Source organism: Eutrema salsugineum, unplaced genomic scaffold, assembly GCF_000478725.1.
Source record: "Eutrema salsugineum unplaced genomic scaffold, Eutsalg1_0 scaffold_14, whole genome shotgun sequence".
In the NCBI taxonomy this organism is placed as follows: Eukaryota; Viridiplantae; Streptophyta; class Magnoliopsida; order Brassicales; family Brassicaceae; genus Eutrema; species Eutrema salsugineum.
The window spans coordinates 2,560,216-2,579,925 of NW_006256877.1; the positions used below are offsets into that span (position 1 = coordinate 2,560,216).

Here is a 19,710-nt window from a genome sequence, read left to right on the forward strand (position 1 = left end):
TTGATGCATCAGTTTTAATGGGCTGGGCTGGGCTTGTGACTTTGGTTTTCTTTTGTAATGAATAGCTAACCCTTGTTTCAAAAAAAGAAAAGAAAAATGGATGAGACCAATCAAAAGTGAAGCTTGAGAACCAAGGTATATTGCTTGCTGTAATGTTCGTTTTGTTGCATCTATCATTGTTATACAATTCTTATTTTGCTTGCGCATATTCTTGAAATCCAATAGGTATACACAAAAGTGATGGCTTAGCGCCGTTGCACTTTGAAATGGAAAGGTAATGTTTCTTGATATCACTCGTATGAACACTTTTTTGCCTTGAAAACTTACTTATTCTCTAAAGCTAAACAAATGAATTCCTCAAAAATCTTAGCATCTGTATCCAAGGAGATACATATGCAGATGGAGAATATTAAGTTCCATATCCTTACGGATGGTAACAATATAAAGCTGAAGCTTGAGTGCGATTCTTAGAGTATGTTCACCATGATTTCACTAAATATCAAATCCGAATATTTATGTTACGAATCTATGTTCAATTGTTGATTGTTTTAGCATTATGATGTATTGATCTCTTAGCCATATAAGAAGTTTATTTAGTTAAGTTTGGTCTAGTTTAATTTTAGCTAAAACATAACAAAAGGATATCGATATGTGTTGACATAAAAAATATATATATATATATGTAAAATTAAATTTATGTTATAAGATTACAGTTATTTTATAATATCTTATTATAAATTTAAAAATGTACTGATTGTTTATATACAAGTCATCAAGTAAATCGTATTGCATCTTATACTATTATTTGAGAATGACATTTTAAAAATAATATTTGCCTCATGTGTATTTAATAAGTTTGTCATGATGAAGTGTCATTCCCACAAAGCTTATTCCCACAAAGCTTCTCAAGAGTTTTTGAAAAAATACTTATGTTACTAGAATAATTATAATCAATGCTACTCATATTAATTTGGTTAGAGAATCAAATATATCTTATTAAATTAATCATTAAAATTTTAGTTATAATCTTTGTTTTCCATAATTCTTTTTTTTTTTCAACTCAATCTCTAATTTAAAACTTTTGAAGAATATTTGAAAAATAAATGTGAATATCATAAGACTTTGCAAAAAAAAAAACCAATTTGTTGTTGGTTTAGGATTCAAAAGTGTTGTAATCGACTCAAAAGTTAGTTATCTGTTTCATTTAGTTTTATAATTTATATTATTTATGCTAAGGGGACTAAATCTTATTCATACATAATTTTCTTTTTATTACTGTTCACTAGAAACGGATATGGAGCGGGATCTGCCATCTTGACCGGTTAGGGTTCTTACAGTGGCTCTGATACCATAATAACAAAAAGAGTTTGCTTTGTATTTGAAATTATACTCAAAAATGGCTTGGTTACAAAATTTCTTTACAATGAACTTATATAGATAAGAAGAATGAAGGAAGCCCTAATGTAGAACAAATCTAGACCGTTGATAGTAGGGTTTCATATCGATTGTAGATCGGAACAGTCCCAGCTGGCTTCCCTTTTGCTCCATGGTCGTACAAGTACGGAGCTGCTCTGCTTCAGCTCTGTTCCCTTTCATAACAGCATTTTGTCTTTTTCTATTATCAGGACTTGGGCCGTCTATCGTTCCATCACCGAGGCCCACTTCCTTAAACCCAGCAAAAACTCTTTGCTCTGTTTCAGCTTTGTCTCTTATAAAAGAATTTTACATCATTTAAATAAGTGATTCTGAAAGTGGTGATGCAAATATTTACATCAGTTGTGCAAATTTATTACATTAATTTAAGCAAATTATGTAAATATTTACATCAATTAAGCAAATAATGTAAATATTTGCATCAATCATTATAATCAATATTAATTTGTATCGGTAGCCAAAAAATGATGTTAAAGATTTGCATCAATGGTAATGTTATATAATAATTATCAATTTTAAAAATATATATAACAATTAAAAATTCGTATTAAATTATTTGAATTATTTTAATATTACTTTATAATTATTTTATAAATAATTTAAAATTTTTACTTATGATTTTACATCAATATTGATTTTTAGAGTTATTTATAAGAAACTAAACTCCTTACCTCCTCTTTTAGTTGTTAATGTGGGACAAAACATCAAAGTTAGTTAAAATTTTTAGCATCATTTTTTTATTAATGTAATATTTGTATCATTTTTCTAAATGATATTAACAAAAAATGTAGTTACATCAATTATCTTAGTGATATGCATTCATATTTTTGTATCACTTTTCATAAAATAATATAAATTAATAAAAATTTGCTTCATTTATTATTGAATTGATGTTAATTCAACTAATGGTAAAATCAGTTACATGTTAAATTACATATTTTTATATCAATTGGTAATAAGTGATTTCAAAAAATATCATATTATTTTAATGATACAAATTAAGTAATGTAATACACATTTTTTTTTGTAGTGGTTAGAGTTAATTTAATTATTCTAATAGTAAAATGCACTATATATAACATTATATATTATAATTTTATCTTTATACTTTTATCAAAATAGTTTATTTTTATATAACAATGTGGTTTACATCATATATATATTGTTTTAGTCCATATTTTTTATTTCAAACTTGGATATTATAAAAAAATTTATAGATGTCTCACTCTGTGCAAAGTGATTTGTAAAATATATCAAGGGTACGAAAAAGAGATTTAATGAAAACAAGTAATCTTTATTTCTTTATTTGGAGAAGAAACTTCGAATCTTGATAATAATTTTTAACACTAATAAAAAGAACTCGGTCGTATTGTTTAATAGCATCAGGTAGCTTGCCATTATATGGCCTATGAGTGGCGCCAAAAACAAACCATATATTCTTAATGTTAATTGGATTATAGCATAAGGTTTCTCCAAAAACCCTGAAATATTCCAAAAAAAAATTAAGAAAATATTACAAATTTATAATTATTTTAAATGATATTATTTATATAAATAACGAGAGAATTGGAAACTTACAGTCAGCGACTTGGGGGAATTCGTCGAACAAGAAGGTTATGTTCTTTAACAGGTTCTGAAAATAATACATCAAAAAGAAATGCAGGCTATCAAAATTAATAATACAATTCTCATTCATTTTTTTCATTAAAAATTGATAAGAAATATTTTACCAATGCGATTCCACCCGGCTTAATTGGGGATTCAGTCAAAATCCTCGCGTTTCTGAAAATAGTTTGTCAAAATAAGATTTATTTTCTTAATGGTCTTGATAAAGCTTTCTTGCTAAAATATACTTCGCCTGAAAAAGTATAATTTTAAGATATCAATATACCCCCGTACAAAAAAAACTATTTACCTTATAACCAGTTTTCCTCCTTGTTCTGTAAATTCATAGAAGCTACATCCTCTGGCAAAGGGAATTTTGCGTCCTTTCCATTCTTTACCATAATAATAAAATAAAAGAAAAATAATTTTTGTTTAAAGTATTAGCTCTACCAATTAATGATCATTAGATTAAGTATATTAGGCATTAATAGTGTACTAATACGTACCAAGATGCCAATTAACAGCAGCACTATATCCATCTCCTTCGCAAACATTTTCAACACAAAACTTAACGTTTTGTCCCATACTCTTCACCAAATCTTCAAAGAACTTCATAGCTTCCTGTAAAAATACAAACATTCTTAGTTCATTAACAGGAACAAATCTTAAATTCTAAGAGATCAATACACATATCGTATATAAACTTAATATTCATGGAAATTTTTATAGAAAATAATCTTACGTTTCTTCCATGAAAAGGTTTAGAGAACGAGAAATCATCTATAAAGCAATCGTTGGAGATGCAACTACGGAGTCGATCTTTATTCCTCTCGTTAATAGACGAATAAAATTTCATAACAGCATCATATCCAGAGAATTGATTCGGCGTGCAATTAGGTCGATCTGAACACGAAACCACAATATTTCTCCTTGAAGCAAAATTATTCATAACTTTTCTTGGATCATTCTTGATTGCAATAAGCCCAGAATGTTGTAGAGAAGGCAGATTGGATTTGAGCCGTGGATCTTTTTTGAATATGGTAATGAGATTTGTGGTAACCGTTGGACTCATAACATTGCACACAGAGGCCATATTGGTAAAATATGCAATCTTGTGAGTTTTTCTTTAGGAGAATTTATTTTTTGTAAGAAAACTGAATTCTAAATTTTTGAAGAAATGAATGAAGTTTGGTGTTTGTTATAAGCATGTTTTAATATGATTTGTTAAAGTTATTTCTCTGCAAAGTTCTTTACTTGTTGTTCTATCCTTTTGATGTCTTAGTTACCTTGCGTTACATGAAACCTAATAGCTTCTCCCTTGTTCCGTATCAAGAAATCTAAGCATCTCCTCCCAAACTTTCTGGTTTGTTGGATAAACTTTTTGAACTTGTTATCGTCAAAGAATATATTAATTATTATAAGTGTGACATGGCACAACTGAAAATAATTATAATTTTACAAAATCATAATGTAACAACGTAACTATCTTCTTCTTCCTCAGACTCTAACAGTGTCCTAAGCCAACTCCAACATCCTGTAATGTTTAGTTACCAGTTTTGATGTTATCATCACTACAAGAAAACATGCCGAAAACATGCCGAAAACATACGGAAAATATCGTCAGAAAATTGTAAGAAACAGCTCTTTCTTACCAAATTTCTACGAAATTTTGTCATAAGAAATTGGCCGTCGGAAATTGTAAAAGGTAAGAAAATGGTAGGAAATTTCCTACAAAAATATTGGTATGACAGTTTTCCTACATAAATTTTAGTAGAACTTTCCTACCAAATTAGTATCATTTTCTATCGATTAGTATTCCTTCCAATTTCCTACGAAACATTACTTAGCTATTTCCTACAATTTTTTTACTAATCTTTTACTACCAATATAATTTTATAAAATTACCAATTTATTACCAATATAATTTTATAAAATTAAAACTTAAATTAATATCAGAAATTGAATTTAAATTAAAATATAAATTAATTATAAATTTGATTAATAAAATATATACAAAATAAGTTCTCTAATAACTATGAGCCTAAAATTTGACTAAGTAATTATTTATTAGAGGGAGAGAAGGTGAAGACTCTTATTTATAGAACAATTTCTTCACTTAAATTATCTTAGATTATCGATATGGAATAAACCAAAAAACATAGTTTCCTACGGAATTGCTTCTCATCCATTTGCATGGTGGTTGCTGTTTACCTAAACTTTCAGAATATCTCACTTTGCTACTTTGAGTTTATAAATTTATCTCCATGATTCTAACATCAAATCACATTTTCTAAAAATTAAATTTCATTTTTTTATAAACTTTAATTAATGAATCGTTGATCGACTATTAGATCGATGAGACTAATTAAAATTAACTAATTTTGTAGTGACGAAACAATTAAATGGGAAAACTAGAGGAAGCCCCGTGATCAGTACGCGTCAATGCAGCATGTGATAAGTTGATTAACGGCTCTATAGCTTTTAATACAAGCAATGATATCTAACGTAAGACCAATGGGGCTTAAAAGCGAATTCATCTTCTATCTCAATTACTTCAAGTCTTCATCATCAAGAAACCCCTTCAAGTAAGTAACTTTGCGCTGGATTACCATAAATAAGAATTCAGTTATGTGATCTTCAACGATCTTATATATTCCTCTGATCATAGCGAAATAGAAACATGATATTTCAAACATATCTTTGGCGTCAATCATTAGATTCCACTCTGGCTCAATTAAATGTAATGAGACAATATATTTGGTTTGGCTATATAAATGTAATGAAATCTCGATGTTCAATCATGTCTCTAGAAATCAAGTTCCTTCTTCTTCTTATTCAAAAAAAAAAAAAAAAACAGCCCTCTCTTATAGCTTCAATAGGGTTGTATGAAGCATGCATAGCTTTCTTCTGTCTTCTCATCACAGTCTATTTCTTTTTTCACATGAAACCCTTTTGTTACTCACTCATCCAAAAAACCCTTAAAAGCTACCCATGGAACTGGCCTGTTCTCGGTATGCTTCCTGGTGTGCTCGTGAGGCTCCATCGCAGCTATGCCTTTGGCGTTGAGGTTCTCGAGAGCTCCAACCTGACTTTTCAATTCAAGGGCTTGTGGTTCGCTGGAATGGATATGTTGGTGACAGTTGATCCAGCTAATATCAATTATATATTGACCTCAAACTTTTCAAATTACATCAAAGGTCCTGAGTTCAAAGAAATTTTTGAAGCTTTTGGAGACGGTATCCTCAACACAGACTCGGAGCTATGGAGAGAATTAAGGAAGGTAGCTCAGGCAACATTCAACCATCAAGCGTACCCAAACCTCTCAACATTTACCACGAGAAGTAAACTCACAGACGGGCTTGTACCTCTTTTCAATCATTTTGCAAAGGAAGAGCTGGTTGTGGACTTGCAAGATTTGTTCATGAGATTCATGTTCGATACAACCTACATTCTTCTAACCGGGTCCGATCCTAGAAGTCTCTCTATTGAAATGCCAGAGGCTGAGTTCGCTAAAGCTCTTGATGATATTGAAGAAGGGATTGTGTATAGGCATATTGCGCCGAGATTCTTGTGGAAGCTACAAAAATGGATTGGAATCGGAACAGAGAAGAAGATGATGGAAGCTAGTGCCACTCTTGATCGTCGTTGTACAAAATTTATATCAGCCAAGAGAGAAGAGGTCAGATCACAAGGGGTTACTCATTCGAGTGGAGAAAGTAAAGATCTTTCTATATACGACATAATTAATCTTGATACAACCAAGTACGAGCTCTTGAATCCAAAAGATGATAAGTACATCAGAGACTCGGGAGCAAGTTTCATGGCAGCTAGTAGAGATACCACAGCCGCTACACTCACTTGGTTCTTCTGGATTCTGTCTGAAAACCCTAATGTATTAACCAAGATTCTCCAAGAGATGAACACAAATCTACCAAAAACCGGAAATGGTCAAGACACGTCATCGTACTTGAACAAGCTGGTGTACTTACATGGCGCATTGAATGAAACATTGAGGCTATACCCACCAATTCCATTTCAACGCAAGTCTCCAGTCAAACCAGATGTGCTTCCAAGTGGGCATAAAGTCAAATCAAATACCAAAATTATGATCTTTATTTACGCCTTGGGGAGAATGAAAGCCGTATGGGGAGAAGACGCGGTGAAGTTCAAGCCAGAGAGATGGATTTCAGAAGCAGGAGAGTTGAGACAGGAGCCTTCTTACAAGTTTTTATCGTTCAATGCCGGCCCAAGAGCATGTATCGGTAAGAATTTGGCTATGAATATGATGAAGACAGTGATCGTGGAGATATTACAAAACTATGAGATTAGGATCCTCAGTGGACAAAAGATTGAGCCAAAGGTTGGTCTTATGCTGTACATGAAGCATGGGCTTAAAGCCACAATTACTAAGAAATGTTCAAGCTCGGAGTGAAATGCTCAAGTTGTATAATATATGCGATTAACAAGGAGATCACAAAGCATGGTCCTAAGAAATTGGTAATTAATCAATGATTTCTGATACGTTTTTTCTACCTTAAGATTTATTAAGCAATGCTCCACTTGTATTAAACTCTGTCACGTAATCGTTGAATACTTTTATCATTAAATATTTTACGATGTAGTGTCCTCAACTTTTTAAACTAGTTATCGTCAAAGAATATTATTATAAGTGTGACATGGCACAACTGAAAATAATTATAACTTTACAAAATCATAATGTAACAACTATCTTCTTCTTCCTCAGACCCTAACAGTGTCCTAAGCCAACTCCAAGTCTCCAACATCCTGTAATGTTTAATTATTAGTTTTTATGTTATCATCTTTAAAGAGCTTAACTGCTTCTGATCCATTTGCATGGTGGTTGCTGTTTACCTAGAGTTTCAGAGTATCTCACTTTGCTACTTTGAGTTTATAAATTCATCTCCATGGTTCTAACTTCTAACATTAAATCACATTTTCTAAAACATTTTTTTATTTATAAACTTTAATTAATGAATCATTGATCAACTATTAGATCAATGAGACTAATAAAATTAGTTAATTTTGTGGTGACAAAACAATTAAATGGGAAAACTAGTAGTAACGGCGTGATCTGTACGCGTCAACTCAGCATGTGAAAATTAATACAAGCAAAGATATCTAACGTAAGCCCAATGGGGCTCAATGGGGAATTCATCTTCTATCTCAATTACTTCATCATCAAGAAACCCCTTCAAGTAAGTTACTTTGCGCTGGATTACCATAAATAAGAATTATCATCATTCAATTATTTGATCCTTCTTTACAGGAGACCGGGGACCATTGATCTTCAACGCTCTTAGATTCCTCTGATTATAGCGAAATACAAACATGATATTTCAAACATATCTTTGGCGTCAATCAAAAGATTTCTCTCTGGCTCAATTAAATGTAATGAAAATTATATTTGGTTCGGTTATATAAATGTAATGAAATCTTGATGTTCGATCATGTGTCTACAAATCAAGTTCCTTCTTCTTCTTATTCAACAAAAAAAAAAAAAAAAAAACATCCCTCTCTTATGGCTTCAATAGGGTTGTATGAAGCATTTATAGCTTTCTTCTGTCTTTTCACATTCTATTTCTTCTTTCACACGAAACCCTTTTGTTGCTTACTCATCCAAAAAACCCATAAAAGCTACCCTTGGAACTGGCCTGTTCTCGGTATGCTTCCTGGTGTGCTCTTGAGGCTCCATCACATCTATGACTACAGCGTTGAAGTTCTCGAGTGCTCCAACCTGACTTTTCAATTCAAGGGCCCGTGGTTCGCTGGAATGGATACATTGGTGACAGTTGATTCAGCTAATATCCATTACATGTTGACCTCAAACTTCTCAAACTACATCAAAGGTCCTGAGTTCCATGAAATTTTTGAAGTTTTTGGAGATGGTATTGTCAACTCGGACTCGGATTTATGGAGGAATTTAAGGAAGTTATCTCAGGCTACATTCAACCATCAAGGGTTCCAAAACTTCTCAACATTTACCACGAGAAGTAAACTCACAGACGGGCTTGTACCTCTTCTCAATCATTTTGCAGAGGAGGAGATGGTTGTGGACTTGCAAGATGTGTTCCAGAGATTCATGTTCGATACAACCTACATTTTTCTAACTGGGTCCGATCCTAGAAGTCTCTCCATTGAAATGCCAGAGGCTGAGTTTGCCAAAGCGTTTGACGATATTGGAGAAGCGGTTGTGTATAGGCATATTGCACCGAGATTCTTGTGGAATCTTCAAAAATGGATTGGAATCGGAACAGAGAAGAATATGATGGAAGCTAACGCCACTCTTGATCGTGTTTGTACAAAATTTATATCATCCAAGAGAGAAGAGATCAGATCACAAGGGATTACTCGTTCCCAAGGAGATTGTAAAGATCTTTTGACATACCACATAAAACTTGATACAAACAAGTACGAGCTCTTGAATCCAGAAGATGATAAGTTCCTCAGAGACTACGCAGTAGGTATCATGGCAGCTGGGAGAGATTCCACGGCCGCTACACTCACTTGGTTCTTTTGGATTCTGTCTGAAAACCCTAATGTTCTAACCAAGATTCTCCAAGAGATGAACACAAATCTACCAAAAAAGGGAAATGGCCAAGACAAGTCATCGTACATGAACAAGCTGGTGTATTTACATGCCGCATTGAGTGAATCACTGAGGCTCTACCCACCAATTCCATTTGAACGCAAGTCTCCAATCAAACCGGATGTGCTTCCAAGTGGACATAAAGTCAAATCAAATACCAATATTATGATCTTTATTTACGCCTTGGGGAGAATGAAAGCCATATGGGGGGAAGACGCGATAGATTTCAAGCCAGAGAGATGGATTTCAGAGACAGGAGAGTTGAAACATGAGCCTTCTTTCAAGTTTCTATCGTTCATGGCCGGCCCAAGAACATGTCTAGGTAAGAACTTGGCTATGAATCTGATGAAGACAGTGATCGTGGAGATATTACAAAACTATGAGATTAGGGTCATCAGTGGACAAAAGATTGAGCCAAAACCTGGTCTTATTCTCCAGATGAAGCATGGGCTTAAAGCCACAATTGCTAAGAAATGTTCAAGCTTAGATTGAAATCCTCAAGCTGGTTTGATTCCTTTTCCTTTTCACAAAAAGGAAAGCATAATATATGCGCCATTTGTACTAAACTCTTTCACATAATCGTCGAACTTTTATCATTTTAATATTTTACGAATGTGTTGTCCTTCAACTAGAAAAGGTTTTATAGTTTTATTCATGCTGAAATTATATAATAAATTTAAAGTCTTTTGCGCAATTTTTTATTATATAAAGTTTAACGTCTTTTTTTTTGTAAGTGGGAAATTACTCTCGTAGCCCAATAAACACAATATCACCAGCCAAACATTGGTGTGCTTTTTTTTTTGGTGATTTGCATAAATAATACCTTTTATACTGACAATTAGGTAAATACCATACAAGAACAGTCAATTAAGTAAATAGTAATAGTCAATCGTCCAGAAACTGGGAAAAATACAAAAAACCCCTTGCTTCCTTATCCAAAACAATGCTTTTTCCTGATATGAAAAGGACGTCTACTTTTTGTAAAGTTGAAGACGCTGCCATCAACTTTAGAACGATAGCAGTGACTATTTTTAAGCATCGATTGGAGTGTATATAATTATGATTAAAATATAGTCCAAGCGAAAAAAAATTAAAGAAAAAAGCTGGAGGATTTTCTATGAATGAGAAAAAGTTGGGGTATCGTCTATTACTGGGTTCAATATCCCTTACAGTAGTCGATTATGGTTAAAATATAGTTAACTACATACTGAACTGAGTATTGTAATATATATGTAAAATATGTAAACATAGTGTATTACAATAAGAAATCTGGATTACAGGTCTTACATAAATAGACAACTATAAGAAAATCGATTACATATCTGTTCTTAAGCGACTTCATAATTGGGATTAGAGAGGCCAACATTCACATCGGTTACCTGAATGATCAAAAGAAATAGAACACATAGTCGAATACATATATCAATTAGATAGACAACTATTAATAGATAGATATAAACTATAAAATAAAAAACATAGTCGAGTACATATATCAACTACATAGACAACTATTAATAGCTAAATATGGACCTGTATTTTATGAATCTCAGAATTCAGGTTTGAGATGTCTGTATTTTCGAGGGTGAGCTAAACAGTAACACAAGATAAGTAAAAATAATTGATTATAAAGTAGTTTACTACAATAATAGATACTCGATTACATGTCTTACATAAATAGATGATTATTAAAGGTCGATTACATACCTGTTCTTTAGCTACTTCATAATTGGGATCAGGGAGGCCAACATTTACATCTGTAACCTGAACGATTAAAAGAATAAGAGACATAGTCGAATACATATATCAATTAGATAAACGACTATTAATAATCGATATCAATTATATCAATTCTAGGATATCTGCATTTTCGAGGGTGGGCTAAACAGTAACACAAGATAAGTGAAAATAATCAATTATCAAAAGACTGCTACTAATAGGTGAATACGAACTTGATCTTTAGCGAGCTCGACATTCAGATCTGGGAGGTCTGAAATCTCCTCGGTTGCTTGAACATTAACACATCACCCATGAAATAAATTGATTATATAGTAGATGTCTACTAGTAGATGTCACTCAGGTGAGGCTTTCTGCGAAGCTTGGGAGAGGTACAAGGAGTACCGAAGAGAGTGCCCTCACCATGGGTTCTCTGATGAGCAGATTCTGTCAACCTTTTATGATGGTGTCAACTGGGATTACAGGAATGCTTTGAATGCAGCTAGCAATGACGATTTCATGACTAAGTCCAAAGAAGCTGCTTATGAGTTGATTGAGAACTTAGCTGCAAGCTCCAGCAACAAATCCCAAGAGTATGACAGGTCTAGGAAATCAGTTCATAGTGTGGAGTTGAGCAAAATCGATGAGCTTACAGCAAAGGTGAATCTGCTGTTGAGAGAGAACCAGAGATCTGTGCATTTTGCTGATGAGGTTGGTGATGCACCTCTTGCTCAAGAGTTTGTAGATGCAGAGAATAATGATCAGATGGAGGTAAATTTCGTGAATGGACAAGGGTATGTGCAGAATCGCAGTTTCAACAACTTCAGAAGCCACCCGAATTTATCCTATAGAAGCAACAATGTTGAGAACCCTCAGGATCAGGTCTATCCGCAGCAAGGAGTGCAGAATCAGTCAGGATTTCAGAAGAACTTCTCCAGCAACTTACAAGGAAAGCAGTTCATCACCAATCATAATCGATTTCAAGGTGGAAATCAGCAGAAGTTGCCTTTCACAAGTCTACAGCCTTCTTCGAGTTCCTCAAATAACTCGCAGGATGAGCTGAAAAACTTGATGCAACAGCTGCTGGTTAATCAGCAAAAGTCTTCCATGGAGATTAATGCCAAAGTGGACACCATGTACAATGATTTGAATGGCAAGTATGAGGCTGTGTGGACTCATGTGAAGAAGCTGGATGTTCAGGTAGCTCAGACTGCAGAAGCTGTGAAGAGATCACCTGGAACTCTCCCTGGAAAAGGTGAAAACTCCAGGAATGAGTTTGTGAATGCTATTGGGCTTAGAAGTGGGAAGACTCTACATGCTGCACCAACAAGCTCTGTCTCAGAAAAGAAGAAGGAAAAGGACGTGGAGCACCTGCTCCAAGAAGAGGAACCAGCTCATGACGTAAAAAAGACGAAGGAGCACTCTTCCTCCATCGGAGCACCTGCTCCAAAATCTGGAGCACCTGCTCCAGACGTAGATTTGACGATGGAGCACCCTGAGTCAACGAGGGAGCACCTGCTCCAGCCACCTGCTCCAGCAAACATTCCTGCAAGAGTTTACACGCCTAAGGTACCTTACCCAGTCCCACCAAAGACTCGCAAGGACTTAGAGGATGCAAAGTGCAGGGAGATGCTGAAGGATTTGACTGTAAAACTCCCTCTAGCTGATGCTGTTCAGATGATACCAGCCCTTAAAAGATACATGAAGGGGTTAGTGTCTGGGAAAGCTGTTGAGGAAGAGAGTGTCATGATGGTTTCGAAGGAGTGCAGTGCTGTACTTCAGAACAAAGTGCTAAAGAAGAGAAGTGATCCAGGAAGGTTTGTTCTCTCAGTCAGGATTGGGAATGTACTGTTTGCAAGGTCTCTCTGCGATCTAGGTTCAAGTGTGAATCTGATGCCTTACTCTGTAGCCAAGCGATTGGGTTACACCAGATTCAAACCGACGAAAATCTCGCTGGTATTCGCTGATAGATCAACCAAATTCCCTGTTGGTATACTTGAGGATCTGCATGTTCAGATAGGTGATACACTCATTCCAGCAGATTTTGTGGTTCTGGAGCTTGATGAAGAACCCAAGGATCCTTTGATTTTGGGTCGATCCTTCTTATGCACAGCTGGTGCAATCATAGATGTGAAAGAAGGAGTGATAGATCTCCAGCTGGGAGATATGGTGGTGCGATTTGAGATGAATAAACTCTTCAAGAAACCAATGCTGGACGAACAGACATTTGTCATAGATGATGGTTCAGGCATTGCTGAAGAGGTTTCTGAAGAGGTTTTGGCCATCGATCCTCTGGAAGTTGCACTCACCAAAGCTGAAGGAGAACATGGGTATTTGAGTGAAGATGCCGATGGGTTTGCAAAAATGCTGAATGCAAGCACGAGGATGCAAAGGCTGGTGGCGTACATGAGCTTAGAAGGCAAGGAGAGCTCACCTGCAGAAAAAGCCGACGGAGCACCTGCTCTGAATCCTGGAGCACCTGCTCCCGACGGTTTGATTGATGGACCTTGGAGCGAATTGAGAGCTCCAAAGCTTGAGCTCAAACCCCTTCCTGTGGGGCTCAGGTACGCGTTTCTAGGACCCAATTCGACATTCCCTGTGATAGTGAACTCTGAATTGAACAATGTAGAGATTGCCTTGCTTCTTTGTGAAATTAGAAAGTATAGGAAAGCTATAGGATATTCACTAGATGACATTCCAGGGATTTCTCCTGATCTTTGCATGCATAGAATACATTTAGAAGATGAATCAATGACTTCTGTAGAACATCAGTGGAGGTTAAATCCGAATCTACAAGATGTTGTAAAGAAAGAGATAATGAAACTTCTAGAAGCTGGTGTGATCTATGCGATTTCAGATAGTAATTGGGTTAGTCCGGTTCATGTAGTTCCTAAGAAAGGTGGCATCACTGTGATAAAAAATGATAGGAATGAATTGATACCAACTAGAACTGTTACTGGGCATCGAATGTGCATAGATTACAGGAAATTGAATGCTGCAACTCGCAAAGATCATTTTCCTTTACCATTTATCGATCAGATGCTTGAACGTTTGGCTAACCATCCTTATTACTGTTTCTTAGATGGTTATTCAGGTTTCTTTCAGATCCCAATCCACCCGGATGACCAGGAAAAGACGACATTCACATGTCCTTATGGCACCTTTGCATATCGCAGAATGCCATTTGGCTTGTGTAATGCTCCAGCAACATTCCAACGCTGCATGATGTCGATTTTCACTGACCTGATTGAAGACATAATGGAAGTTTTCATGGACGATTTTTCTGTCTATGGAAGCTCCTTTTCTGTCTGTTTGTCTAATCTGTGCAGGGTCTTGCAGCGGTGTGAGGGGAAGCATCTGGTGCTTAACTGGGAGAAATGCCATTTCATGGTGAGAGATGTGATCGTGCTGGGACACAAAATCTCAGAGAAAGGGATCGAGGTGGACAGGGCAAAGATCGAGGTGATGATGAGTCTGCAGCCACCAACATCAGTCAAGGGGGTTCGCAGTTTTCTGGGCCATGCAGGTTTTTACAGACGCTTCATCAAAGATTTCTAGAAGATTGCCAGACCTCTGACGCAGCTGCTGTGCAAGGATGTGAAATTTGAGTTTGATGATGCTTGTTTGGAGGCATTTCACACTATCAAAGGAGCTCTAGTCAGCGCTCCTATTGTCCAGCCACCAGATTGGGAACTACCTTTTGAGGTCATGACCGATGCTAGTGATTATGCAGTGGGAGCAGTGCTGGGACAGAGGAAAGAAAAGAGGCTCCACGTCATCTATTATGCTAGCCGAACACTCGACGAGGCTCAGTGCAGATATGCCACAACTGAAAAGGAGATTCTTGCAGTGGTTTATGCTTTTGAGAAGTTCAGGTCCTACCTTGTTGGGTCGAAAGTTGTTGTTCACACAGACCATGCAGCTCTGAAATACCTGTTGACGAAGAAGGATGCCAAGCCAAGGCTCCTTCGATGGATCCTTTTGCTGCAGGAGTTTGATTTGGAGATTAAAGACAAAAAAGGGATTGATAATGGTGTTGCAGACCACTTGTCGAGGCTGAAGATAGATGATGACATTCCACTAAATGACAGCCTTCCTGATGAACAAGTTTACGCCATAGATGTTTCTGGGTTCGACGAGCACCTGCTCCCCACCGGAGCACCTGCTCTGACGAGTTTTTGCAACCAAGTTGACATAGATCGGCATTCTGGTTTCCCATGGTTTGGAGAGATTGCAAATTATCTTGCTGCAGAGCAGGAACCTGCAGGTTTTGTGGGAAACAAAAAGAAGAAGTTTCTGAAGGATGTGAGGCACTACTTTTGGGATGAGCCTTATTTATACAGGCATTGCTCTGATGGAATCTTCAGAAGATGTGTAGCTGATGAGGAGATACCAGGAGTGTTGTTTCATTGCCATGGATCCTCTTATGCAGGCCACTTTGCCACTTTCAAGACTGTGTCGAAAATTCTCCAGGTTGGGTATTGGTGGCCCACTATGTTCCGAGATGCGCAGAGATTCATATCCAGGTGTGACACATGTCAGAGACAAGGAAACATCAGCAGGAGGAATGAGATGCCTCAGAATTTCATCTTGGAAGTGGAGATTTTCGATGTGTGGGGTATAGACTTCATGGGACCTTTTCCATCATCTTATGGGAATGAGTATATTCTGGTGGCAGTTGACTATGTGTCAAAGTGGGTGGAAGCTCTGGCTAGTCCCACAAATGACGCAAAGGTGGTTTTAAAGATGTTCAAATCTGTCATTTTTCCCAGGTTTGGTGTGCCGCGAGTGGTGATTAGCGATGGAGGCTCTCACTTCATCAACAAAGTCTTTGAAAACTTGTTGAAAAAGAATGGTGTAAGGCATAAGGTGGCAACCCCATACCATCCTCAGACGAGTGGGCAAGTTGAGGTTTCCAACAGGGAAATCAAGAACATTCTGCAGAAGACTGTGAGCACCACAAGGAAGGATTGGGCAGTGAAGCTTGATGATGCTCTTTGGGCATACAGAACAGCTTACAAAACACCTTTGGGAACTACACCATTCCACTTGGTGTATGGAAAAGCATGTCATCTTCCAGTGGAACTTGAGTACAAAGCTGCTTGGGCAGTGAAGCTGCTGAATTTCGATGCAAAGAGTGCTCAGGAGAGGAGAGTAATGCAGTTGCATGAGCTGGAGGAAATTAGGGACCTGGCATATGAAAACTCGAAGATTTACAAAGAGAGGACAAAAGCTTTCCATGACAGGAGGATCCTCAACAGAAGCTTTGCACCAAACGATCAGGTATTGCTCTTTAACTCTAGATTGAAATTGTTTCCAGGGAAGCTGAGATCGAGATGGTCTGGACCATTCACCATCAAGGAGGTTCGACCATATGGAGCTGTAGTGTTGCTGGACACTAAAGGAGGCGAGTTTGTTGTCAATGGACAGAGGTTGAAACCATACCTTGCTGGTCCAAATATCGCAGAAGGTGAATCAGTCACCTTAAGCGATCCTCCTCAAGCCTAAATGGCTTTCCAAGTCAAGCTAATGACTTAAAACAAGCGCTTGGTGGGAGGCAACCCACCGGCAAGAGTCTCTAACTTTGTGTCTCTTATTCTTAGCTACTAACTTTGTTTTTAGATTCTTTGTTTCAAAAAAAAAGAAAAAAAAAAGAAAACAGGTAAGAAGTTATTCAACGTGGAAGAGAAGATGTGAGGAAGAAGAAGGAAGAGCACCCAACCGGAGCACCTGCTCCATCTGTTGGGTTGGTTGCTCAAAGCGTAAAAACTGACGAAAGAGCACCCCCTCCCCAGTCGGAGCACCTGCTCCACAGGGTGCTCACCACGTAAAAAGTGACGAAGGAGCAACCCAAGGGAAACCGGAGCACCTGCTCTGGCACCTGCTCCGGACGAACAAAAGACGAGGTAGCATCTAGCTCTGTTCCGGAGCACCTGCTCCGCCAGGGTGCTCTACATGTGCGAACCAGGTAAGTTTTCTGGACACTTCTCTAGCTTATTTTTACACCGGGGACGGTGTATAATAAGTTCGGGGGAGGATCTTGTCATCTTTTGCATTTTCTTGTGTTTTTCTTGAGTCAGTTTTAGTTTGTTTCTTTGAGTCATTTTGTTTCTTTGAGTCAGTTTGTTATATGAGTCATGTCAAAGCTTGTGGGAATTAGGACCAATTCTATGATGATTTCAGACCATTTGTGAATCTTGACCATCTTCTTCTAGTGATTATTGCTGCAGAATCATCTAGATCGACTAATGGAAAATCCAAAGACAAAGCAGTAGACTAGAGGAGCCCAGAATTCTTGACTAATCCATTGAACCTGAGCTAATTTCTCAACTCTTCATTTTCTTCATCGATCAGGTTAGTGCTCATAGGGCTTGACTCCTCATTCTTACCTGACAAATAAAGACATGTGTGATAGATTTGGTATTCCTCTCTTATGTTCTAAGCATTGTTTCAGGCTGTTTCTAAAAAAAAAAAATGAACAAAAGGCAGAAAAGATTGAAATGATTTTCTTTTAGAAGTAAAGGGTTAGGAAAATTTCCAAGGATCCCATTATTTTACTTCTATAGTGGAATGATCACACAAGGGATGGAAGCGAGGGGTAGGAAAATTTCCTGTGACCCCATTATTCGCTTACACCTTTGATATATGATGAGGGGACAAACCGGGGATTCCGGTGGCAATCACCATCAATACTCGCGTCTTTGAACCTTGTTATATGTGCCAAAAAAAAAAAAAATGAAACAGCTTGAAAAGTGAATAAGTTCGGGGGAGAGGAAAGGTACTTTTGTGTAGTATGGTCAATTTGTTGAGGTATAAGTATGGGAACGAGTCTAGAAGGTCCTTAGCACTGGTTTTATCGATGAGACTCAGCGATGATGGGACATGGATGATGTTATGAAATTGAGGGACTAATCTGGAAAGCTGCAGCGTCTACGGAGAAGTACATGGAGGTTAGATTTTTGATTGATTTTGCAGCAGATTGTCACATGCCTTGGTCAGGTTTACGGTCTTTTGAGTTTTGCGAGTTCCCAGCTTTATCCAGTCATTCTTTTGGAGTTGAATTTGAGTTTGTTTGAGGACAAACAAGGATTCAAGTTCGGGGGAGTTGATGAGTGGAGATTTTGACTCATTCTAACTTGCGTTTACTGATTGTTTTAGGAGTTTTTGGAGTCTTTTCAGGAAGTTTCAGGTGACTTAGAGGCCTTATCAAAGGATTGGAGTGTTTAGGAGGCATTGGAGCAAAAAGAGATGAATTTGAGCAATAAGGAGCTATTTCACACGTTTTTGGAGAAATCATCCCCGGAGCACCTGCTCCCGGTTTGGACCCTTCTTGGAGCACCTGCTCCAGACGGGAGAAAAATAAGGAAAACGATTTTTACCTAATTCTGGGATCAGAAAGAGAATAAAAAGCCCATAGCCGCCTGTGTTTTATTATCACGTTTTTCTACAGACTTTCTACGTTTTCTTTTTACAATTTCCTGAACCATAGAGTTTTTACTTGTAAGCCTTTGGGAGAAGAAATCTGCTACACTTTGAGAAGAATTCTGAACCCTATTATCTCTTCTGCGATTTTAATTCATGAATTCCTTTCCATCTGTTTCTGTGTTTCTTTTCTCCATGTCTGAGTAGATCTCTTAGCTAGATTAAAGCGTTCAAAGGATTTCATGAGTTAAAGGATTAGATGCAAATAGGGCTTGATATATATTGTCTTCACCATTGTTAGACTTAATGCTCAGGTTGAATTGATCACTCAATCTGCGATTTTAGGTTAATCTATTCATCAAAAGTGTAATAGGTTGCTAGAATAAACATTGGTGAGCGATTTGTCCTTAGCCAACGACAGTTGAAGTTAGGGCAAATCGTGAACAGATCACACCTGCTAGCTAATGCTTGTCTGCAATTTTCTAGGTTCAAACGACAGTTTAGGATTTAGGTTGTTAGACAAAGTTATCGAGATCACGACAGTGGATCGATAAGCTTTTCTGTTTGAGTTCGAGACTTGCGTTACACTTGTGCCCTGAATAGTCATCTGATTCTTATCTCTGAAATTCCTGCGAATTGCTTTGGTCTAGTGCTTGTTTTAATTTGAATTTAAATCGTTGTTTGCCATTCTGTTTACTTTTTAGTTTTCGAAACAAACCATCTTTCGTCTTAGCTTTAATTCAATCCTCATAAATTTATAGAGTAACACTGGTCCTCTGGATTCCGAATCCTTTATATTAAAAACTACATCACTGTTCTATTGCAGTAGAAACTAGGAGTATATCCAGTCTGAATCACCTTTCCAGACTCCAATTTCGGTTCTGGGAGGTCTACAATATACTCGGTAACATGTAAAGTAATCTGACATG

The 19,710-nt window shown here is 36.8% G+C and overlaps 3 protein-coding genes and 1 pseudogene across 3 annotated transcripts; 2 read left to right on the forward strand and 2 right to left on the reverse strand.

Annotated features, from left to right (window-relative positions):
- Positions 1 to 2,736: 2,736 nt before the first annotated feature.
- On the reverse strand, positions 2,737 to 4,132 carry LOC18022947. The gene is made up of 6 exons (XM_006405285.1): positions 3,782 to 4,132; positions 3,546 to 3,660; positions 3,350 to 3,431; positions 3,165 to 3,216; positions 3,013 to 3,067; positions 2,737 to 2,915 (listed from the first exon to the last, which is right to left on the reverse strand). Exons 1-6 carry the CDS (start codon positions 4,130 to 4,132, stop codon positions 2,737 to 2,739), a joined length of 834 nt encoding a protein of 277 aa, XP_006405348.1.
- A 1,725-nt stretch (positions 4,133 to 5,857) lies between these two features.
- Positions 5,858 to 7,471, forward strand: LOC18022948 (alkane hydroxylase MAH1). Its single transcript, XM_024158916.1, has one exon. The coding sequence runs from the start codon at positions 5,981 to 5,983 to the stop codon at positions 7,469 to 7,471; it is 1,491 nt and encodes a 496-aa protein (XP_024014684.1). The 5' UTR covers positions 5,858 to 5,980.
- Positions 7,472 to 8,578: 1,107 nt separating this feature from the next.
- LOC18022949 (alkane hydroxylase MAH1) lies at positions 8,579 to 10,138 on the forward strand. The gene has a single exon (XM_006405287.2). The coding sequence runs from the start codon at positions 8,579 to 8,581 to the stop codon at positions 10,136 to 10,138; it is 1,560 nt and encodes a 519-aa protein (XP_006405350.1).
- A 1,525-nt stretch (positions 10,139 to 11,663) lies between these two features.
- On the reverse strand, positions 11,664 to 11,790 carry LOC112088754 (annotated as a pseudogene).
- Positions 11,791 to 19,710: the final 7,920 nt, after the last annotated feature.

Bases quoted from the DNA above. Each gene is read 5' to 3' on its own strand.
- LOC18022947 (XM_006405285.1), bottom strand. From the start codon at position 4,132: ATGGCCTCTGTGTGCAATGTTATGAGTCCAACGGTTACCACAAATCTC. The intron at 3,661-3,781 runs GTAAGATTATTT...GTATTTTTACAG, and splicing joins AACCTTTTCATGGAAGAAAC to GAAGCTATGAAGTTCTTTGA. The intron at 3,068-3,164 runs GTAAAATATTTC...TATTATTTTCAG, and splicing joins AGCCGGGTGGAATCGCATTG to AACCTGTTAAAGAACATAAC.
- LOC18022948 (XM_024158916.1), top strand. From the start codon at position 5,981: ATGAAACCCTTTTGTTACTCACTCATCCAAAAAACCCTTAAAAGCTAC.
- LOC18022949 (XM_006405287.2), top strand. From the start codon at position 8,579: ATGGCTTCAATAGGGTTGTATGAAGCATTTATAGCTTTCTTCTGTCTT.